The 25,540-nt window shown below is 35.9% G+C and overlaps 2 protein-coding genes across 9 annotated transcripts in view; one reads left to right on the top strand and one right to left on the bottom strand.

Annotated features, from left to right (window-relative positions):
* Positions 1 to 14,648, bottom strand: part of LOC107699624 (bicaudal D-related protein 1-like) — a 36,033-nt gene extending 21,385 nt beyond the window's left edge. The window contains exons 1-2 of the mRNA XM_016500942.1: positions 13,919 to 14,648; positions 10,677 to 10,892 (exon numbers count right to left, since the gene is read on the bottom strand). Coding sequence (XP_016356428.1) covers positions 10,677 to 10,892; positions 13,919 to 14,278 — 576 coding nt within the window. The 5' untranslated portion in view covers positions 14,279 to 14,648. The remainder of the gene's footprint in view (positions 1 to 10,676; positions 10,893 to 13,918) is intronic.
* An 8,766-nt stretch (positions 14,649 to 23,414) lies between these two features.
* citb (citron rho-interacting serine/threonine kinase b) overlaps positions 23,415 to 25,540 on the top strand; it is a 56,838-nt gene continuing 54,712 nt past the window's right edge. For all 8 annotated transcript variants that reach the window (XM_016500987.1, XM_016500983.1, XM_016500986.1 and 5 more), the window contains exon 1: positions 23,415 to 23,700. The gene's annotated coding sequence lies outside the window, so the exon portion shown is untranslated. The remainder of the gene's footprint in view (positions 23,701 to 25,540) is intronic.

Genomic DNA, 25,540 nt, shown 5'->3' with positions numbered 1-25,540 from the left:
AGCCAAATTTCTGGGGGGGCCGGTGCCACCCCTGGCCACCACGTAGACACGCCCCTGCTTATACACCCATAAAAGATTCATAATAGCACATTAATGGCACATATTACTGTTCTAAATTACTAATATGCACTTTTTAGGGGGTATATAAGGTTGAAAAGGTTGTTTTTTAATGGTACTGTCAAAAAAAGTGTCAAAAAATTTCACTCAAAAATTGCTAGTAAATTTAACAAATAATTACAAGGAAATAGCAAGTACAAATACTGAAATGTTATTTTCTTGTAAAACGTACTTCAATAGTTTTTATTTAGAATTTCGAAAAATCTTTTTTTTTTTTTTTTCGTTGTAGCTGTTGTATGTGTCTTTGCACACTTTTTTCCCCTAACTGTATGTCTTGGTTATACATTCCTAACTTTATTTATTCACTTGTATATCTGTGATGTGATTTTTCATGAGGGTTTGAGTCTCGCATTTCCTGGCAGGATGAATCTCCTGATGAAAGACTCTTTCTAAAATAATACTCAGCTGTTTTGAGAACAAAGTGGAAACTGTTTCAGTTACGTCACCCATCTTGACCTCGGATTAAACTTTCTGTTGCTGCAGATGAAGACTGGAGACAGATAAAGAAATGTTATAAGTAGCAGGTTTTCACTTGTAGAGCCCTGAATCAGATTGCTGGACTTCTCATTAGTTTGATATTGTTTAAAGTTTAGGGCAAAAAATGTCATCAGGAATACATTATTGTCCAGCTGATTCATGAAGTGATCACAGGAGGAATCTGAGGGAGTTGAAGCTGTTATGGTCGTTATCTGTATTTACTCTCGTTTATTCTGTTGACAGGTACAAGCAGAGATGACTATAGGTTTGATTAGATGATTATAGGCTTCACAGAAATAATCTTCTGCCAGTCTGTGGTTAGACAGGAAAAGCAATTGAATGTAACTTCCTGTTTATCTTTGCAAGGTTAGTGATCAGATTTTTTTTTTAAAGCTTCCCAGCTAACAAAAATGTTTTAAGAATATTTTTTCTAACATTCCTATTCATTTATGAAAATTTTATTTCTGAATGCTCTCTAAACATTCATGCATCCATTTTTTTTTGAATGTTTTAAAAATTAAATTCTTTATTTGAATGTTAAGGGAACATTCCATGCTATCATTTTTATCATTATGGGAATGTTACTTTTGAACATTCTGAAACAACTAATAACATTTTACAAAAAAGTTAAACTAAAATGTTTCAACGATGAATGATATATAAATAATGTTTTGTGCTAATGTTTTGAGAACATTATTAAAGACCACATAACTTTGAATGAACATTCTGTTAACGTCACTGATATGTTTGTTCATAACTTTGAGAGGACATTTTGAGAATGTTCCCTGTTGCATTTAACTGAGAGAAAATTCATTGCTCAGACTAAACTGAGTTCTGTTTTATTTTACTTATTAATTTCTTTATTAAAAGATATGTCCTTATTAAAAAACAGACACAAATGAGCCAATAGTTTTCATACAGTGTGAATATAGAGCTAAAAAATTAGTGTACAGTAGCTTAGATCATTTAATCTTGAAGTTGATGAGAAATGTTTGTATTTGACTTTTTGATCACAATCTGGTATCGGGAAAAAGTCTTTTCCCCAAAAACCTGAGAAGCAACAGATTTAATCAAACATCTCTAGTGTATCTAATAATTGTGATTTTCTTTCCCACATGATCTAACATCATTCATGACGGCATTTAAAAAAAAACTGAGGCGTAATTACATTTGCAGCACCTTCATGAATGGTTCACGAAGCCATTAGTCATTTTGGTGGCTGTCATTTCAGTGTGAATTGTGTCTGTGCGAGCGCTGATGAATGTGGGTGGATGTGAAGAAGGGAAGCTCTCGCAGCTCAACATGACCCGTGGCACATGGCACACGCACGGCTCACATGCCGGCCGTTTTTATTGAGCTGCAGGCGCGTTAGGTGGAGTGTTGTGTCGGATCGGTAAGGTTGCTTGTTCATTTATGACTGTGGATCCTGCTTTCGAACAAAGAGCAGTGCTAAAGAAACCACTTATACAGTTGTACAGTATACAGAATTTAAAATGCAGATTCACAATGTCTTCGCACTTTATTAGTTATCACTTTATTATAGTTATCACAGCACTTTGTGAGAGGGTTTGAAATCACATTTCCATGGTAACACATGGAATTGGACATAACATTAGGGGTTGCCATAGCGATATGTGGGAATAGTGATTGGTGGTGGTGATGATTTCCCTTAGTCATACTGTCAGAGGAGGAAACCTGTGACATTTCTGCAGTATAAACTGGAGACACTGCTGGACAGTTCACACGGCAAATCACACAATAAAGCAATAAACCACTCCACAGTGATTTTATCACATTTAAAGTGGTCATATGATGCGATTTCAAGTTTTCCTTTCTCTTTGGAGTGTTACAAGCTGTTCGTGAATAGATAAGATCCCTAAAGTTGCATAGACTAAAGTCACAAACCCAAAGAGATATTCTTTATAAAAGTTAAGACGCGTCCACGCCCTCCTAAAACGCCTCGTTTAGACACGCCCCCACATGTCTATGTCACTGTGTGGGAAGATTTGCATAACACCGCCCAAATGTTCACGCAAAGAAAGAAGGCGTACCTTTGATTCTCACTGTAGTATTGTTGCTGCACAAATGCAGACATGGTTATATGGTTACGCGGCGCGATGCAACGCAACGTGTAAAAAGGCAGTATAAGTCATTATAATCAGTAATTACACACGCTTGAGGTATTCGGCCAATCACAACGCACTGGATAGCTGGCCAATCACAGCACACCTCGCTTTTCAGACGAATGAGCTTTGCAAAAATCGATGCGTTTCAGAAAGGTGGGGCATAGTGGAGCAACTATAATGTACAGTATGTGGAAAATAATGTGTTTTTTGAACCTTAAACCACATAAACACATTGCATTACACCAAATACACAAAATAATGTTCTTTTTAGCAACGTCATATGACCCCCTTTAAAGTTTTCTGTAACCCCAGGAACAGCAATATGATAAAAGACAACAGTTTTTGTAAATAACTAGTGTTGTCTAAGGCAACCATCACTATACTAGTGCTGATAGGGATGCGATCAACCTCTAACATGATGTATTAAAAGGATAGTTCAACCAAAAATGACAATTTTGTCATGATTTATTCACCCTCATATTGTTCCAAACCTGTATGAGTTTCTTTCTTCTGCTGATCAAAATAAAATATTTTGAATATTTTTGGTAACCAAATAGTTGCCGGTAGCCATTGACTTTTATAGTATGAAAAAAATACTATGGAAGTCAATGGCAACCAGCAGTTGTTCGGTTACTAACATTCTTCAAAATATCTTCTTTTGTGCTCAACAGAAGAAAGAAACTCATACAGGTTTGGAATTACATGAGGGTGAGTAAATCATGCCAAATTTTCTTTTTTGGGTGAACTATCCTTTAAATATTCTATATATAATCTATATTAATATATATTTTTTTCACACCAGACAGGAAGAAACCACCTAGCAACCACCCAGAAGACCCTAGCAACTGCATAGCAATGCTTTTACACCATAGCAACTACCTAGAAACCAGCCTGAACTAGCAACCATGTTGCAACCTCCTAGCAACCTCCCAGCACACCCTTATGGAGTGAAAACAGTCTCAGTACATTTTGAGTAAAGACATTAATGTTTATATAGATGCACATTCTGATGCATGCATTTATGAATGGAGCCTGTGTTTATCTCTTGCACGCATTTGTGAATTGCTGTGCACACATGTAGATCTCTTGCACACATTTGTGGATCGCCATTCACACACGTGAATCTCTCGTGTGCATTTGTGGATTACTGTGCATGTGTGTGGATCTCTTGTGATCAATTGTGAATTGGCATGCACGCGTGTGGATCCCTTGCATGCATTAGTGGATCACCGTGCACACGTGTGGATCTCTTCTGTGTATCTGTGGATTGCTGTGTACACGTGTGGATCTCTTGTGCATATTTGTGGGAGGTATTGTTTACACTCCATAAACCTACTGCATAGCAACCCCCTGGCAACATACTAGCATTATAGTGTTTCTAGTTGTTTTACTGGAAAAAATCATACATCCCAGCAGGAATCAGAGGTTTTCTTCTTCTTTTTAAAGCTGTATCAGCGCTCCTGCTGTCTGAGCACAGGATCAGTGCATTGTGGTGATCCCACGTCCAGTTACCGCTGTTGCTTTGCCATTCATTTCCAGTGCAGCATACCAGTGAACATATAATCAATGAAATTATTTGTTAAAGCCTCAGAATCACCCCATCTTGGTAATGAAATGTAGGTCTATTTTGTTGTGTGTCCACCCCCCTTCACCTATCTCTCTAAACCTTTGTAATGTAATTAGTGAAATGCTTCTCTCTGATCAGATTAGGCTGCTGGGGTTCAGGCGTTTTTGACAACCCCCTGCTTCCAGACAGGCGTGTGTGTGTGTGTGTGTGTGTGCGTGTGCACGCGCAACAGAAAGCATCTGTCCAACACAGCACAATATGTTCAGTATATTAGCTAAACATTTATGCTGTCTGTATTTGCTAAGCTTTACCTATGAGCTGCTCTACTTCATTATCTAGTTATGCTGTCATTGTATGGCAAGCTGTTTTAACATTTAATATTTAAAACATAATTGTATCTAGTTAATGCTGCATTTTTTTAGCTACTAGTATCTATTCCATTAAGAGATAGTGCTTCTACTAGTTACTGGTGCTTATTCTTTAGATACTAGTAACTTTTTAAAGATACTAGTACTTATTCATTAGATACTATTTCTTATTTATTAGATGCTAGTATTATTTCAATAGTGACTAGTAACTATTCTATTGTTACTAGTAACACATTTCAAATTTTGCCATTGACTTCTATGGGGATCTGTCATTCAGATATCAGCTATTCAGTTCTGACTAGTATGTATTCCAATAGTAACTAGCATAAATGTTACTAGTAAGTATTCATTAGATACTAGAATATATTTATTAAATACTATTACTTTTCATTAGATACTAGTACATATTTAATTGATACTAGTATGTATTCATTAGGCACTTGTACTTATTTGACATTAGTATCTTTTGTAATTGGCACTAGTATCAAATCTTATTATACTGTAATATCTTATTATATGCAACTGCTTTTTTAACTTGTCTTATGTTATGACTAGTCAGAATGACCACTGTAGAGTTCAATTGAAAATATTACTAGTTAAATAAAAAATCTTACTTGAACATTTGGAATAAGTACTAGTGTCTAATACAGTTTGTGTACTAGTATCTATTGAATAAGTACTAGTATCTAATAGATATAAAAATGCTAGTATGTAATAAACAAATTCTACTATTGAAAAGGTACACGTATCTAATAATAGGTACTAATACCTAATGAGTACCTACTAGTATATAAAAAATATATACTAGTAACTATTGGAATACATACTAGTGAAAACAAAACGTGTTACTAGTAATAAACTGAATAGTTACTAGTAACCAATGAGTAAGTACCAGTATATAATATTAACTACTAGTATCTATTTGATAGGTACTAGTATCTAAGAAATGAGTAATAGTATCTAACATTAAGCACTAGTATCTATTTAATAGGTACTAGTATCTAATTAATAAGTACTAGTACTTAATGGAATAGGTATTAGTAGCATGAAAATATATACTAGTACGTTTTATAGATAAAACGGCTTGCCATAGTCACTGTCTCTCCAGAAGAAAATTCGATTGCTCTAATGTTTTATTTATGTCAACTTTGTCTCAGATGTTTCTCCTAAAAGACCATTGAGAGAAATAAAAATGCAATTGTTGCATATATTAAAAATATAGAACTATAATGTCATATTGAGAAAAATGTATGCAGTTTAAGACATTTTTATATCTCTTCTGAAACTCTTCTTCAGGATTTTTCTCAGAAGAAGGAGCAGGAGATTCTGTTTTCTCCTAATTAATCTCAACACTGTCTTGAAGAAACAACCAATATATTAATGAGATCTCATTTGTGATTTTCTTTTCTTCAGGTTGTTGCTGTATATGCAAGTCATCACACAGTTCTTGTTGTCCTCTCTTGCTCGGTTTCAGTCGGCTGGACGTAATGTTGCTGTTAAAGAGGATCTGGATTAAAGCCTAATCCCACCTGAATTCATCCATGTGTCTCTCTGGCTTATGTCACTTCGCTTGTCCCACAGAAGGAAGGTCATCTGAGTCTGCAGGTCTAGATCCATTAGCAGATTTGTCAACCCCAACTAGTTATCTCATATTCAGAGCCTCTTTCTTGCTTTCGAGAACATCACCGTCAGCAACCGACTAGCTTAATTACTTAAAAAAATTAAAAGTTAACCAGCCATATGACCATGTGGTCAAGATGTGACTAGTTTGTTCTAGTAGTTAGATGGTAGATGTTGTAACTATACCATTTAGATAACAAAAAGCATCTTTCTCAATTGACAGCCAATTAAAATGTGGTGTATTTTGAAATTGGTAGGATTATTTTCGGTAAGTATTTAAAAAAAAACATTTTTGTTTATGTAAAATAAACATAAAAATTATTTCATTCAGTTAGTTTTAAAAGCAACATTTCTAATTTTCATTTATAGTTGGAGTACAAAAATAATTAATAATAACTAAAACGGGAAAAAAAAATGCATTCACAAAAAACTAAAATGAAAATGGAAAATATAAAAAAAAAATGAAAATGGAAAATATATTATAATATATTATTATTATTATTATTATTTCAGCTAGTTTCCAAAGCACCATTTTTTTTTTTTTATTTAGTTTAAGTTGAAGTACTAAAATAACTAAAACTAAACAAACAAAAACAAAATTACAATTTAATAAAAACTGAAAAAACAAACTAATAAAAATGCCAAAAATGGACAACAAAATTACAAAAATTTAAACTAAAATTAAAATGAAAACAGAAAATCTACAAAAAAAAATCTAATTCAAAGTATTAACAAAAATAATAATATCAATGATACTAAAAAAACACTGGTCCACCATGAAGGGGAACACGAGTCTTCATCCAATGTGAGTGAACTAAATAGGTCTGTCAAAAGCACTGTTTGCTTTTTTATTTATTTTAGTTCCCAGTGGATCAAAATAAAAGGATTTCATTATTTATTAGTCCATTATTTTCCGAGAACATGTTTTGGTTTTGCTGGTGTTTTTGCCTTCAGCTGGAGGCCCTTGCGCTGCCACTCTTGATTAGTTTATCACCATCGATTCTTCTTCCATTTGTGTGTGAATATTAATAGCATCACATGTGCTAATGACAGGATGTGTGTGTGTGTGTGTGTGTGTGTGTGTGAATGAAACTGACTAGGATTGACAGTTTTAAAGCATGTTATGGACAGCTGCCGTAAATCTGAATGTTAAAGTCATTAAGACTGAAGTTCAAAGCGGTTTGTCAGGGCAACAGGGCTGTTTCGATACAGGAAGAGATTGTTGTCTGACCTCAGCTGCATCATTGCCACAACACCACAGCCGTCCCGGGGCAAAATCAATGATGCTCAATGAGAATTAAAATACGCCTGTGAACAAGAGTCGCACACAGAACCGCAACCTAAACTCAATGTGGCATTTAACCTGCGAATCTCAGTTTCCTGCCAAATCAATAAACGCTAATTTCCCATCATTGCTCAGAAATGATGGTCTTCATTCAACATTAGCGATTCATCATTTTGAATTTCATCATGTTTAGAAGTGACTTCAGCCAGTGCCATGCAAAAAAAAAAAAAAGTATGTTTATTAAATCCTATTTATTGATATCAAGATATATGAATATTTATATGATGTTATGCATAAATCATGATGCAAAAAAAATTTAAATATATATGTAGGCCTATAATAATTTAGTGGTTATTCACAGTTTAAACATCCCTCAATGGAGAAAGATGCATTTTGCCTGCAGAATGGTCTAGTTATGACATAACTACTAACTAACTGATGAAGCTAACCAGCCAAACAACACTGAGTCTGATGTTGTATTATTATTAGCTATATTACCACGTGATAGATGAATCTGCATCAAAATAACATAGATTTTGATGTCAACAGCAACTTTTATTTTTGACTAAAACTACACTCTAAAAAATGCTGGGTTGTTTCAACCCAACTTTGGGTCAAATATGGACTAACCCAACGTTTGGGTTAAAAATATAATGTAAAAATGTAACCCAATGGTTGGGTATTCCATATTTGACCCAAATTTGGGTTGAAACAACCCAGCATTTTTTAGAGTGTATAACTAAAACAAAACATATTTTTTCTCATTTTTGTTTCGTTTGGGTTGAATTACTAAAATAACTAAATAAATTGAAGGTGACTTGACTTGACTTGCTGTCTGCAACACTATCAGAACAGACCTGTGGCACATTTTTGGGTTAATAAATTTACACATTTTTGTATTAAAGTACCATAAATGGACCCATGTAACACAGGAAAAACTGCAAAATTGTGTTCTCACACACAATTCATGTTATCAAAGAGATTCTGTCTGCTGGCCATAACACATTCAAGTGCAACAGTTGCGAAACAGACAGATTTTCAATTCAAACACAAAGATACAAAAAAAATGTTCTGTACGTCTTCAAGGTCGCCCTGCTGGATTGTCAGACAGGTAGATTGCATAATTTTGAGCAGCACAGCTGTTGAATTATTGAAAACGGACGGGAGCGTAGTGGAATTTTGATGAGTTTGTGTAAAGTACTGGAATAATTCATTCTGGCTTTCTTGAGCACACTGCTTTATCAATGTGCGTTTTAGGCAATGACTTCCATGCAGGCTGTGTTTGTGGTGCGTTAGTTAAAGCTCAGGGCTGGTAACCAGAAGGTTTCTGGTTCGATCTCCATAAGGAATAAGCCACCATCAGGCAACCTTATGTTACTCTGGACCGTCCCTCTAATAATATGGTGGCATTTTACATTTGGTGGACAGATTATATATTTAATCCATTTTAATATTGGATTACATATATTAAATATTTCTTTTTTTCTATGCATTTTTATTTTGTAGCATTCATTTGCATTTTTATCAGTGTTTATCTTTTGGGAATCAAAACCCAGGACCTTGCTTTTTTATTATTTATTTTATTATTTTTCTTTCCTTTTTTATTTATGTTATTGTGTATTGGCTTACATATATTTATAGTAAAGATTTTTTTATTTCTATTTATTATTTATTATCTTATTTCTGATTTAAAATGTGCATTTTTATTTGTCTTTTATTTTTCATTCTCTTTATCATGACTATATAGAGCATTCTGCACTATGAAGTGTGCTATATAAATAAATGTGCCTTGCCTTTTTTATTATTTGTTTTATTATTATTTAGTTTTTTTATTATTCTTTTTCTTTCGTTTTTAACTGGATTTTAATCAATTTTTATATTGTATTACATATATTATTTATTATTCTTTTTTTTATTATTTTAAATGTTTATTCTTAATTTTCTTTTTCTTTATCATGACTATATAAAGTAGAATTTTGCATTATTTGTATTATTATATTTGTTTTGTTGTTATTTTCTTTTTCTTTACTTTTTAAAATTCATTTGAATTATAATATATATATATATAATTTTATTTTAATTATATTGTATTACATATATTGAATATTTATTTCTTCCTATTTATTATTATTTTTTAATTTCTTATTCTTAAAGTCCCCATGAAATACTGCGTGTTTCTAAGCATTTCAGCGGACTTTTAAATGATTTAAAATGCTCATTTTATTTGTATTTTATTTTTCTTTCTATTTATCATGGCTATATAAAGCAGAATTGTGCACAAAATGTGCTATATAAATAAATGTGCTTTGTCTTTTCTGACACCACAAGTGTATACAGAAACAGTCAAAAACAAACTCCAGCCAAAAATAAAGAAAAAATACCGCTATAGAGCAACTGGACGAGTCGCAGATTTGGCTTAAAGTTTCCAAAAAAAACATTCCTTCATCATGAAGTCTAAGGTTTACAGAGCTGTATTCTGGCAAACCCATCCAAAAGGTTCTGGCTGCAGCTGGCGCTTGCACTCTCAGACGTGCATTCTCAGGCTTACACTCTCAGACACTTGCACTTCCGCTAGCGACGTCACTTGCAGTCTTTATTATTTTTTATTTTGTTCTATTTATTGATTACGTTTTTAATGTAGCTTAATGGACAAAGACAATGATATAAAAGAGCTGTAGACAGTTTATTCTATATGGAAAAACGCTTAACGCAAATTTGTGCGTGTTGCGTTTATTCTGGGCTCACCTGCACACGTCTGAGAGTGCAAGCGCCAGCTGCAGCCAGACCCTTCTCAACCCATCTACATCTAGTTGTTTTGGCCTCATCTGACCCACTGCAAACTGTAACCATATGTGACCCTGGACCACAAAACCAGTCATAAGGGTCAATTTGTTATGATAGGACAATATTTGGCCGAGATACAACAGGAAATTTACAAAATATCTTCATGGAACATGATCTTTACTTAATTTCCTAATGATTTTTGGCATAAAAGAAAAATCGATAATTTTGACCCATACAATGGCTGTATTTGGCTATTGCTACAAATATACCCCAGTGACTTAAGACTGCTTTTGTGCTCCAGGGTCACATATCAGCCTGAACATCTCACTCACCCTGCTGATCTGCTGCAGCAGTCGATGGTTTTGTTCTGACAGCTCGCTGATGGCTCGGCTCTTGTCGCGGTCGGCCTCACGCAGCTGCACCTGATGTCTCTCCAGCTCCCCCTGCAGGTGTTGCACATCTGTCTCCAGTTCGGCCACCTGGCCTTCCCACTCGCCCTCACGACTCTCCAGACGCCGCCGCAGCTCGTGCTTCTCCTGCTCCAGGAGCTGGAAGAGAAAGAATTTTCTGACATTTATTGAGGAAATCACTGGATTTACCAAAGTTTGTCAGGTTAGTGGCATCAAATCTTTAGTAGATATTCATAGTTTTGTTTAAGGCACTTAGTAGCAAATAAACTAGTAATATAATAAAACTACCAAAACTACTGTTTTGAACTTTTATGTTCAAAAGGTTTGGGGTCAAAATTAATACTTTTATTCAGTAAGGATTCATTAAAGTGACAGTAAAGACATTTATAATTTTACAAAAGGTTTGAATGTTCTATTCATCAAAGAATCCTGAAAAATACAACGTATCACAGTTTCCACAAAAATATGAAGCAGCACAACTTCTTTTTAACATTGATAATAATCAGAAATGTTTCTTGAGCAGCAAATCAGCATATTAGAATGATTTCTGAAGGACTGGAGTAATGAGCTAAAAATGCATATCAGCAATAAAACACTTTTTAAAGGGGTCATATGATGCTTTTTTAAAGATAATTATTTGGTGTATTTGGTGTAACAGAATATGTTGACATGCTTTAATGTTCAAAAAACACATTATTTTTCAAATACTGTACATTATTGTAGGTCCTCTATGCCCCGCCTCTCTCAAACGCTTCGTTTTCTACAAAGTCCCAGAACGAGCCGTTTTAGGGGGGCGTGGCAGAGTCTTAACTTTGATAAAGAATATCTCTTTGGTTTTGAGACTTTAGTCTTTGCAACTTCAGGGATCTTATCTATGCACAATCAGCTTGTAACACTCCAAAGAGAAAGGAAAACTTGAAATCGCATCATATGACCCCTTTAAAGATATTACAATAGAAAACAGTTACTTTAAATCGTAATAATATTTTACATTTTTTACTGTATTTTAGATCAAATAATTGCCGCTTTAGTAAGCATAAGAGACTTTCATTAAACAAGAATATTTGTGAAATATAGTACTTTTGGATAGACAGAATTTCAAATTACATTTCTGTGTTCTATGATCTGAATTTTCTCCATGCTGGCAAACTGTTGTGGCATCAACTAATTTAAATAACCCGCCCCCAAATGACATGTAAAACAGCAGCATATGATTGGTTGCCTTATATTTTGATCATGCACTCTCAGAAAAAAAGTACAAATGGTGTCACTTGGGGCTGTACCCTTACAAAAGTATTAAACTGCACCATTTAAGTACTAATATGTATACCGTTAAGGTACTACTCTAGGGATAAATATGGTACAATGCTAGTCCATGATAGCCAGACATCCAGATGTCATGGTCTGAGTTCTCATGTCATAAAGGGTCAGTCAGGTTGAGTCCCGGGCACCTCTGAGAGCTCTTGCTATAATTGCAGAAAATGAAATCTGGCACTGATTAAGAGCCATGAAATCCACTGTGAAGGCTATCAATGCAATTAACTGTTAGAAGTCATTTCAGTGCTGATTATTTGCTTTTGTAAGAGGGTGAAGGATTTCTCAAATTAGTCTGAAAATGTGAGTAAAGAAAAAATAGCGAACTCGGACATGGATTAAGACAAGAGGTTTAAGTCAAAGATGTGAACTGGGCAGGAGGGAGAGTTGCATGGAGAAGCGTCTGACCCTCAGATGGGTGAAGAGAGCCAAAGCACATTAGCTTTGCTTGCAGCATTGCTGAAACGACCATAAGAGCCCATATAGACCTGAACCAGATTCAACGTCTTGACACAGTCTACATTCAGTGACAGTAAACGCTTGGGTCTTGACAAACAGCCATTAGCTGTGGTTCTAGTGGTTTCCTCATGCCATTCATCGTCATAGACATGATTTTTTATTTTTATGACTGTATAAAAGTGTTTATAACCTAATATGAGTCTTAAAAACCATTTGCTTTTAGGATTTATGCATATTTTTGTACAATTAGAAACAGTTTTGAGCACAGCTGCAGCTGGGAACTCTTCAGCATGAGGAAGAAACTGGAGACTAACAGTTGGAGACTAAATGTGTTCGACTCATTTAAGTGATTATGATACATCTTGATTAATAATTAAAAAGCAGACTGACTGCATACCCATGTAAACAACACATGCCTGTGAAATCAATCACAGCTCTGGAGTATTAAATTACACTCGTAAAAATAAAGCTTTGTGATTTAATTGATTATTGATATTTTGGGGTTTTGCTTTTCATTTTTCTTATTTTCAGGAACACAAAGCATCCTGATATGCCGTTGTTGTTCTTTTCAATTATTATAAATAAACTTTTTTTTTTATAAATTAATAAATTGTAAATTTTATATATATAATTTGAATTATATCCAATATATACAACTGTGCCATTTGTTGTTCTGCCTTTAATTTATGCTTTTTTTTATATCTATTTTATATATATTATATATACATACTGTAATCAAACTAACAAGCATAGCAGTTTTGTTTGTATTAAATAGGCCTAAAATGAAAAAACTTGATTCAGTTACATACTGATTACATTTTTTTATTAATTATAATTTAATTAATTATTATAAATAAAGTATTGTATTATAGATTATTATAAATAATATATAATTTGAATTATAATCAATTTTTTTAAACTCTACCATTTATTGTACTGCTTTATATTTGTTTGTATATATATATAATACAATATTCTAAACTAACAAACACAGCATTTTTGTTTGTTTGTTTAAATAGTCATACAATGAAAAATACTCGATTCAGTCCCATTCACTAACTTCCCAGAACGCACTGGGCATGAAAACGTACTATGTTTGCATTTGACTGGATTTTTATTTACATTGTTGTTGTTGATTTTTATCATCTTTTGGAGTAGTAACTTATTGTCCGTGAGCTCAGGATACGTTAGCTTTTATTCAAAAACTGTTATTTGTTACCCTAGTCGTATTTCGTGTACCAAAAGTTGATGTCTGTGTCAGAAATATCTATAGTAAGTTGAAACCAACTTGAAGAATCCAATGGCAGAATTTCTACAAAGTCCCAAAGACTTTCTTAAAATGCAAACTGTTGGCAGTGTATAGACTCAAATATAGTTTTAGAGTTCCTCACCTCCAGTTTGTCGTTTAAATCCTTGGTCATTTTGTCATATTGCTTTGTGAGGTCTTGGTTCCGTTCAAGTAGAGCTTTGCCGAAGAGCGACAGTAGGTCAGAATCCTGTCCGCTCACAGGTGTCTCTGAGGCGGATACCTCCAGATCCTCCTCCCGTTCGCGGGTAAGCATGGCCAGCTCCTCCTCCAGAGCCATGCCGAGCCCCCCGGGCGCGGTGTGTAGCAGCGTGAGGGTCTGGTATTCCCCGGCGGAGTCTGGCGAGCTTTGACGGCTGGGATCGAGCGCTCGGTCCATGCGGTCGCTGTCCAGCTGCGGTGGTGCTGAAATCGCGCTGCGCAGATCGATGCAGGACGCGGACATCGCCGGAAACACGACAGATCGAGCGCTTTAGACCCTGTGAGCCCGCTTTAGTCCTGGCCTGGGTCCAGGTGACCTGCTTGGCTCTGGGTCGATGATAACGCCATGGAAATGGATAAATCGTATCCAGTATGATTATATGCGCTTTATCTGGTATCCGGTGACAATTAATTGATCACTGAGCCCAATAAAATCCATCAAGGCTCGCGAATCTGTGTAAAACACTCTCGAGATGGCTGATCTTCACGTTAACCCCCTTGATGATCACCGTCCAGTCGTTGTGTCCACTCCAGAGCACCGGGGTCCCGGTTATTCCCCATTATTGTCGCCCCTAACTCACATCCCTGGCCTATACGACACCCAAATACACGGATTGCTCTCGCGCACGAGCCTCCTCCGAACCTCTCTGCGCCCGTGACGTCAGCTAATCAACCTGCTCATCGTAGCCTCTCATTGGTGGATTGTGATAGCGCCATATGCTATAGAAGAACTGGGTGAAAGACATATGAATGTTGCTGGTGTGTTGGGGAATACAGTACGTTCTTGAAGGTTAATGACCTCGCATTGATAAGGTTAAAACTGGCCTATTCATCATCTATATTATTTGATTGATCCAATACAGTTTGTGATATGTTCATATATATCATATTTAGCAAACAACTAATGTATTTTTTTTATATTATGGTTCATATGGTTAATTTTCCTATTCTGACAACAATTTCAAGATATTTTAGCTTTCTGTTTATTCCTTCCTCTTATTAATATTCTTATAGTTTTAATTTTATATGCATTAAATATTTTATAATTAGCTATTTATAATTAATTCATTATTATATATTAATTATGTCATTATTAATTATTATACAATATATAATGTATAAGAATTTAAATTCTAACTAATTTATGCACTTTATGTTCTACATTTATTTAAAAAAAAAAATTTATATTTAAAAAAAAATTCTTGACTGTACAGGATGATTATTATGACTGTATTACAGTCATGATAATCTAATAAGAATTATTATTTAAATAAAAAAACTTAATGTTCTCATAATAGTATTTATTATTTGTGTTTTAATTTTTAGATGGAAATTAATATACATTAAAACAATTTCAATGAATGTTACATCTACAGCAATGAATTACTAAACACATTAAGTTGTTTTGTTTTGTGTTATTTGTTTATTTATATATTTAATTGTTGTAAAAAATATAGTTGAGTTCAAATGGTTTCAAACTTTATTTGACCACTAGACAAGCGTGCTAAATGACAGGAATGTAATTAACATGACAGCACACATTCATGACTTCAGTCATCGTGTTTTGAAAGGGTTTGACCTCGTTATTACACAGTGGGGTTTCAGCATGAACATACAAACACCAGATTACAAACATCCAGATTACTGAAAACATTCCACAGCAGCAGAAGCAGAACATCTGTCGGGAACGCAGGGTTCACTTCCACTCCCTTTGGCTCATCCTGGTGATCCGATCTGCTTGAGTGTCCGGATCTAACGGATCTCATTTAATCTCATCTCACAGTGTTCACAGAGTTCAATCATCCCAGTAGTGTAAGACATGCTTCAGTGCACTTGTTTTCTAATGGTTCAGTGCTCCTGTAGCATGTGATGAATGTATTTCAGTGAGACATGAAGAATTAGTGATTATTGAGAAACAAAGACTTCACTTGTGGGCCATAATATTGACATACAAAGGAAAGTGGGTCACTGTCATTCCAGAGCACAAACCGTCCAATCACTGTAGGGTCATTTACTGAAGGATGAACGGCAGAAACAACATGTTTGTAGGAGCTGGTGCTTCAAGGGATTGAGGCTGCCTTTGTAATCCTTGTGATTAAAGCACAGTCGAGATGATCAGTCTGCTGAGCTTTTGTAAGAGTTAGTCAATGCACCGCAAAATGCCATGCCATCTTCCAAATGTACAGATATTTATTATGATATACCAACTTTTATGCATGATAACACTCAGAACCGGTCAAGTGAGAAAAGAAATAATGGTAACATCTTACTTAAAGCCTTTATGTATTATGCATTACAAAGGTATTTATAATGAACATTAATGCATTACATATTTTCGTAAATAACGCATTATAGTACTGTATATGCAGATTCCTTGTTACATCTGAAATGGGTTGTTTGTCATGTTATTTAGAAATATATTTTCTGAAGGTGTAACAGTGAATAGATAAGTAGATGAATGTATTAATTATTATGTGGTTATAATTATTAAATACATTATAATGTGCATTACAAGATACAACTAATGCATTAAAATACTTTTATAATGCATTATAATATAAAGGCTTCAAGTAAAGTGTTACAAAAGTATAAACTACAATAATATTAAATGATAGAAAAAGTAAAGATATGAGCCATGAGTAAATGAAACATATACAGGAGGAAAAATAGATAGTAAATAAATCAATTATTTTTTTAATATTCTGAAAACATAAATATAATATTCTGAATACATAAATATGTCACTTATAAACAAATAATTTGATCTGTAAATAGGCAGATTAAAATATTAAAATAAATAAGTAAATGAAACATATAAAGGAGAAAATAAATAAATAATATAAATAAATAATCAATCAATCAATAAATGTCTGCCAAAAGACGTTTTCATACAAATTTGTATTAAACCCCAAAATAGCTGTATTTTTTCATTATTATTATTATTATTATGTCCAAGATGACATGTAAATGCTGCTCGCTGAACTCTAGGCAGTATACGGTATTTGCTGTGTAGTAAGCGGGACCCAAGTATTCCAATGTAAACAGTCATGATGCTAAATCACAGACATGAAGAACAATACTGCCATCTGGTGGAAAACAAGTGCTCGACAGAAATTCTACAAATTGCTAAACATTTCTCTTGTGGGTCAGCCTTAAAAAGTACAAGAGTAATACATTTATTAATGAAGATAAATTGAATAATTAATATATTGCCTAAATAGCTGCACCAGTATGCAAGGCAACATCCTACACGCTAAAGCAATATCCTTTGAATGCATGCTAAATCTGTACATTACTAGACATTTAGCTGCATCATTACAATTAAAATATTCAATAGATTCTTTGCTTATGCTGTTCAGCAACATGTGAATCAATTTACATACTGTATCAAATTTTCAGTTTAATGTTATTTAATTTGGTTTCAGCACTTGTTTTCTGTCGCTCTTGAAAACTCTGGAGGACGAGAGCTCTTAAATGTCCTGATGATTATTATTCCAGTCTGATTGATTTATGATGCATTTGTGGAAGCTCTTTATATAATGCTTATATAATGCTCTGAGTCATAGTCCTGAACTGGTGACTATCCCAGCTCTCTTCTACAGGCCTAAGAGAAAATACAAAGTCTTTCAGTGCTGTTATACAATCCATACACATTCCACACTTTTAGAGATGCTGTGCTGTTAAAGAAGCATATCTTTAAATACACAATATTTATTACTTATATAAGAACCCCAATATTTATAGGCAGTTCCTTCACAATCCATTGGAGGGAGCTGCGCTCTTCCTTATCTAAACACATATTCTCCCAAAGACATTCTGCTGTTGGAGCGCCTAGTCAAGAGCAAAATAAAGGTGATTTGTGATTTCATAAAGCTCAGCCTAATGCTGTTAACTTCCATACTAAACGATGTGCTTCACTACTGGTTTTAACTGATTACAGTTGGTCTTAGCCAGTTTAAGCCTATATTATGGGCTGCCTGTCTCATCTATTCATCGACTGCATCTGGTCCAAAATGTGGCTGCTCGTTTGCTCACAGGCAGCCGCAGATGGAATCACATCTTACGCTCATTGCACTGGCTACCGATTTATTATCGCATTCAGTTAAAAATTCTGCTGTTTGTGTGCAAAACTCTAAACAACCTTGCTCCTCCATATCTCTCTGAGTTGATTATTGTACACAATCCAGCCAGATCACTCAGATCACAGACTAAGATCTGCTTTTGCTTCCCAGATCTAGATTGAAATGTAGGGGTGACAGAGCCTTTGCTGTTGCTGGCCCCAAGCTATGGAACAATTTGCCATTATCTATCGGGACAGCTTCTTCAGTGTCTGAGTTTAAAAGTCTTTTTTTAAACGTATCTTTTCCCCCATGCTTTTATTGTTTTGTAACTGTGTTTTTCTAATGATGTGTATTTTATTGTGTGATTGGGTCAATGTAATTGTGTACAGCACTTTCAGTTAAAAATTCTGCTGTTTGTGTGCAAAACTCTAAACAACCTTGCTCCTCCATATCTCTCTGAGTTGATTATTGTACACAATCCAGCCAGATCACTCAGATCACAGACTAAGATCTGCTTTTGCTTCCCAGATCTAGATTGAAATGTAGGGGTGACAGAGCCTTTGCTGTTGCTGGCCCCAAGCTATGGAACAATTTGCCATTATCTATCAGAACAGCTTCAGTGTCTGAGTTTAAAAGTGTCTGAGTTTAATAAGTTTTTTCACATGCTTTTAATGTTTTGTGACTGTGTTTTTCTAATGATGTGTTTATTTTATTGTGTGATTGGGTCAATGTAATTGTGTACAGCACTTTGGTAAACTAAGGTTGTTTTAAAAGTGCTTTATAAATAAATTGAACATTGAACATTAAGCCAGTCTTCCAGCCTGGCCAAGCTAGTGTTTAGCTGGTTTAGCCTGACCATCTGAAAAAGTGCCCAAACTCCATCAAAACCAGCCATCAGCCCAGCAAGGTCAAGCTGAGAGACCGGCTCAGACCATCTTAGTTAAGATGTTTTTTCAGCTGGGAATAATGCATGGCCTTACTGTTTTCATAAAACCTATTCTGACTTATTCTTAAACTGACGTATTTCGTTCGTAAAATGTTGCAAATGACTCGCTCATAAAGAAACTCACTTGTTTGATTCCTGAATGAATCAGTGGTTTTGGATGAATCGCTTGGATGAACGATTCAATGACTCGCTCATTGTCATTTGTAATGGTATAATGATACCCTGCGTCCCAATGTTAATACTATCCATCCTAATAAGTATGTGACATTAGAATAAGTGTGTCCCATAGCATAGTATGTTGAAAAGAGTATGCCAAAAGTCCCCGGATGGTCTACTATTTCAGGTCGATTTTTGAAGTGTGGATCCGTGCACACTCTAATGGCTAATAATACACATGTAACCCCTCTCTCCCGGGTCCTCTCCGCCACACCTCGTTCTTGTTCCGAGTGGGTCTCAAACCCGAGTCTCCAGCATGGGAGGCGGACGCACTAACAAGGAGGCTAAAGACTGCAGCCTCTAGCGCGCCTCTTGAGATCAGGGGAGTGAGGTTTACCTGCACAGCACCTACTCGCTGGCCTCCGTTACACACACAATCCATTGCGCTTTGAAGTTGGAACTCCGCTCAGCCAATTAAATAATTGTTATTCAGCGGTTTGTTCTAGTGCTCTAATTTGATTGGCTGAGAGTCCGTCAGCGCTATGACGTTTCACTGTTAGTATCACTCCTCTTGTTTGTGTTTGTGTTTACTACAATTTGCTTCATCTTCATTCAGCGTCGTTTGCTATTATTTCCATTGGCAGAGTGAAAATAAACAACACAATAACTAACAGCACTGCTGCTCGTGAGATATTGATTAAATATTGAGGACTTTGAATGAACACGCAGCAGAAATGATAAGTAAACCCCCACACAACATATTTTTATAGAGCTGCTGATAGATGTTTGAAGGCTCCATCCACCCCACGCAAACAACTTCAGACTGCAATTAATCAGTTACTCTCTCTCTCTCTGTCCTCAAGAAATCAACCTCTTCCTCGCTTTATTCACTGCACACTTTCTTTCATATCACAGCATTACACCTTTTCAATAAAATGCAAGATTTACAAAAGTGGATCCACTTTAAATGCTACCTGTTTAATCTGTTTTTCATATTCTGCTTCACTTGTTCAGGCTCCAATAAATACTTCATTCAAAAATAAATATTTCTATTAAAATTAATATAATTTACTCAATTACTGTTCACAGTGATCACATCACTATTGCTGGATAATGAATATCAGTCTGTTTCTCACCCGAAGCATCATATTGACTTAAAAATTCTTATGTGTTCATTTCATATGGACTACATATAATACATTTGTAATACATTTATGTGTTTTATGTCTCTTTTCGAGGTTGACATGGTTTCTATAAGTTGTGTGGAGATTCTTTAAAAAAACTAATTTTGTTATATAGTAGGCTAAATGATGAATTTATTTTATCCCTTTAAAGGTATTTGACAAATCATCCCAGAATGCCATCTGACTGCCAAACAATCAGTTTGGGTGAGTAATATCTTAAAAACATCCATATGACATTTGTTATTTCCGGCCATGCTATGCATCATAATTGACATGCTATGATGTAAATGGGATATGACGTAACTGTAATAATCTATTCTTAAAATATAAATAGAAATGGCACTTTTTTCCCCCTATGTCCACCATTTCCCTTATAAATGCTCATCTGTCATTGGCTCAGATAACAGCACTAGCCTGTTGCCTGGTAACATTGCTAGAATGCTTGTGTTTGAGAGAGAAATGCTGCTTTTGTGTCTCTGTCCCTTTTCTTTCTTTTTCTAACAATAATGTTTATGCTACACAACCATCTACATTTCTAACAGTACACCCACTGATGATGATCTTTATATGTAACAATCAGTCTGGACATTATTCCGCAGTCTGTTTTCTGTGGAATTATTTAGCAGCTTGATATGAAACATAATGCGAAAGCTGACAGGAAGCATCACGCCACATGCCAAAACTTCGTCACACTTCCCTGGCTATTAATGAACACTCTCTCCTCAGTCAATAAGTCATGGAATGATATACAATAAGCTAGTCTTTCATTAAGAAATGTGTCGGTCTTTTCAGTGAAATTGACTAGGACAACTGCGGCTTTAATAAGTTTTGGCTGAGAATGAATTCATACTGAAGAGTTCCTGATGGCAGTGCCAACAGCAGCTAATGAACACGTTAATTTGCACAGTTGTGTTTGTTATCAATGAAAATAATCCAGATGTAACTCAGTTAATGCCAAAAAGGCAGCTTTACTCAGATGCTGGAGTCATTTCAAGAAAAACATGACAAGTCAGGAAGGATGAAACTCCAAATTTATGATGTCATTTTAAAGTTGTCAGACACCGAGCTTAATGGAGGGAGCAATGATCCCATCATTATCTGAGATCATTAAGTATGTCATGGCAAGTTATAAATTATACAAATGCTATATCAATATTTACAGAAATGGTGCAATCATTTTCTTTAGCTTTTGTCTGTCTGACTTTGTTTATATAGATACTGTAGATAGATATATGCTATAGATAGCTATACTAGATAGACAGATAAATAGTGACAGATGTGTGATAGAGCGGTACATAGTGTGCGACATGTAGATAAAGTGACCGATAGATAGATAGAGCGACAGAGCATGATAGATAGACAGATAGTGTCAGATAGCGTGATAGAGAGCAACAGATATGGTGAGAGGTAGATACAGTGATAGATAGTGACAGAGTGCAACATGTAGATAGACAGACAGATAGATGGAGTGTCAGATATCGCGATAGAAAGACAGAGCGCAATAGATAGGTAGATAGATTGTCAAATAGTGTGATAGAGCAACAGAGTGTGATAGGTAGATAGAGTGACAGATGGACAGATAGAGCGACAGGTAAATAGAGTGACAGATAGAGCGACAGAGTGCGATATGTAGATAGAGCATCAGATAGCATGATAGATAGTGACAGAGCAAGATAGGTAGATAGAGCATCAGATAGCATAATCGATAAAGTGACAGAGTGCAGTATGTAGATAGACAGACGGATAGATGGAGCGTCAGATATCCTGATAGAATGACAGAGCGCAATATGTAGATAGATAGATTGTCAAATAGTGTGATAGAGCAACAGAGTGTGATAGGTAGATAGAGTGACAGATTGATAGATAGAGCGTCAGGTAATAGAGTGACAGATAGAGCGACAGAGTGCGATATGTAGATAGAGCATCAGATAGCATGATAGATAGAGTGACAGAGTGCAATGTGTAGATAGACAGACACCTTGTCTCAGACGACCACCGGGACAAGACCACAGGAACCAGATGAGTCCTCTGCACAATGTGACATTGCTGCAGCCTGGAATTGAACTGCTGGATTCGTCTGGTCAGAGGAGAACTGGCCCCCCGACTGAGCCTGGTTTCTCCCAAGGTTTTTTCTCCATTCTGTCACCAATGGAGGTTTGGTTCCTTGCCGCTGTCGCCTCTGGCTTGCTTAGTTGGGGACACTTCATTTCCAGCGATATCGTTGACCTGATTGCAAATGATTGCAAAGATACTATTTAAACTGAACTGAGCTGGATGATGACATCACTGAATTGAATGATGAACTGTCTTTAACTGAAAAATGAGTGTTTACTATTGTCATTTTGCATTATTGACACACTATTTTCCTAATTAATGCTGTTCAGTTGCTTTGACACAATCTGTATTGTTAAAAGCGCTATATAAATAAAGGTGACTTGACTTGACTTGACAGACAGATAGATGGAGTGTCAGATATCCTGATAGAATGACAGAACGTAATAGGTAGATAGATAGATTGTCAAATAGTGTGATAGAGCAACATAGTGTGATAGGTAGATAGAGTGACAGATGGACAGATAGAGCGACAGGTAAATAGAGTGACAGATAGAGTGACAGAGTGCGATATGTAGATAGAGCATCAGATAGCATGATAGATAGAGTGACAGAGCATGATGGGTAGATAGAGTGACAGAGCTAGACAGGTAGATAGATAGAACGACAGGTAGCATGATGGATAAACAGAGTGTCAGATAGCGTGATAGAGCAACAGATAACGTGATATATACAGCGGCAGAGTGTGATATGTAGATAGATAGATTCTCTAAAAATTCTCACAATATATGATATGGAAATAAAGACGTACATGAACAGTGAGGCACAAAATGTCTAAATTGTAATCAGATGTGGGGAAAAAAGATAAATATCAGTTCTGAGTGAGAAAGAGAGAGAGTTTCAACAGTGAGTCAGTCTGCTTGTATTACTGAGATTAAAGAGAGCTTCTGCAGTGGAGAGAGAGAGTGAGCAAGAGAAGGCTGTGCACGATTCACTGTCTTCTCTAGGATACAGCTCGCTTCCCTCCTCGTCTCAGTGCTTCTCTCTCTTCCCACTCAAGTGTATCTGATCCGTCTCTCCCGCACAACTCCTCTGTTTCGCAAGAACTCTGAGGATGACTCCTTCGGAAACCTCCAGCCACAGATGCCCGTTCCCCAGCTCATGGCTGCACAGGACGACTCAACACTCTTGGGCTTCCCTCGTGTGGACCTGCCCTCTCTAAAGTGGATCCACAGCAGAACAGCAGCTCAAGCCGGTCTCCTTTAGGGTGAGTATTGACAAGATATGAGTGTGTTAATATGATTTACTGAACCACAGAAAAAGATTAAGGCGATCCAGTGCTTTTTTGTGGATTTGCAGTTCATTGTTTTGCTCTAAAAGGTTAAATATGTGACTCCTTGTTGCATATTGTCATTAGTGATCATATAAAAGCTGAGAATACGTCCAGGTGGCGTCTCAGATGGGTGCAGAGAGAGAGTTAAGACTAGTGGTGCCAACACTGTCAGCGTGTGAACTCTCACTGCGTGTCATGACACCAGGTCTGTACAGAACATCACCACTGCGCTGGTCATTAGTACAACACAACTGCTCCGACATCAGCTGCTGACTTATTCTGAAGTGATTTGATCAAACCACTAAGTATTAAAGTTGAGCGTGTGCATTGTGCGCGGATACTTTATTAAGTGATCAGACGCACCATTTTCACCAGAAAACAGGTGGAAAAATCTAGAGGATGGGGTCTTTTGACCCTAGCAACCGCATCAAAATGCCCTGGCAACCACCCTGGCATCGTGACAGAGTTTTGCACAACTCATATTTTCTTCAGCAAAATCAAATATTTATTGATTCCCAGCCGTGTAGTTCAGGTAACCGGACTGTAGTGTGTTGAGAGAGAAAAATACAGTATGTGGGTGTAGTGAAATAAAAATGTATGAGGAAAAGAGTAGCAAGAAGGTGACAGAATGGATTTATTTCTATGGAAACAGCACTTTCCTCTCTCTCTCTCTCCTCCTCCCTCTATGCACTGCTATGGAAAACTCATATGGATGTTTTTATGTTCCCCATTTTAAAGAATCCGGTAAAGTTTTTGTTTGCAATTTGCTTGGAAATGCCAGTAATTTTTTAGATGTGTTAACAAACAAAAAGGTTGAGCTTAGACACGCCCATATATCGCATCACTTCCTATGTTTACCTCATTCCACTGACGTGAAGTCTTCTAATCCGGCTGTTGGAGATTTCAGGGGAATCATGTCTTTCTGTCGCTCAAGCTGTTATTAAGCCACTTAAACTGTCTGAAACTCACACTGGATTGGCTCTGTTTTAGAACACATGCCGATGCAAATAGACGGACATTTGGTACTTGAACCTTGCTAAACCTACAAATATTAGTATAGCTAGTCAGTTCAGTTAATCTCTACTTCTTTTTGCTTTTAATTGCTTTCATAATCCTAAACCAGCAAACACTCCTATTAAGCTTTGTTAGCTTGTCATTATTTATATTTTTTGTGGTCATATCATCAGACAAAATCTAAATAATCAGCATGCAGAGACCAGTATTGCACAATTCTAGAATTATTGATATGGTATTTGAATACCGTTTATTAATATGCAGTGATCCTCATTAACATTAATGCAGAGCTGTCTAAGAGTGTCTGTAAATTTGACAGTGAGATGATTTCATGCAGCAGCCGTGATGTGTGTCGTGATGCGCAAGCTCAGTAATCCTCGAGAGCTTTTTCTCCGCTCTCAAACGTGATCCCACACACAGACTGATAACTGAATATTATTTTTGGGAAATAATAATGCGATAGACGCGAGCACTCACGCATAAGTGCTGATCAGGTAAAGGGATTGTGTGGTCGTGACTGCAGCCCAGACGGCATCCATTCTATGGTTATATAGACGAGCAGGAGAAACAGACTGCCATTTGATCTTTACGAACAGAAAGTGTTACTGTGAATGAACTCAGTGCATGACCCCAACAACTGATGCATGCATCTGTTTGTGCATTCATGAGGCTGCTGCAACAGGTCCTTCAGATCTATCTATCTATCTATCTATCTATCTATCTATCTATCTATCTATCTGTCTGTCTGTCTGTCTGTCTG

Source organism: Sinocyclocheilus anshuiensis, unplaced genomic scaffold, assembly GCF_001515605.1.
Source record: "Sinocyclocheilus anshuiensis isolate Anshui unplaced genomic scaffold, SAMN03320099.WGS_v1.1 scaffold714, whole genome shotgun sequence".
NCBI lineage: Eukaryota > Metazoa > Chordata > Actinopteri > Cypriniformes > Cyprinidae > Sinocyclocheilus > Sinocyclocheilus anshuiensis.
Note: the sequence above shows the minus strand (reverse complement) of the source record. Positions and strands in the feature narration are given on the sequence as shown.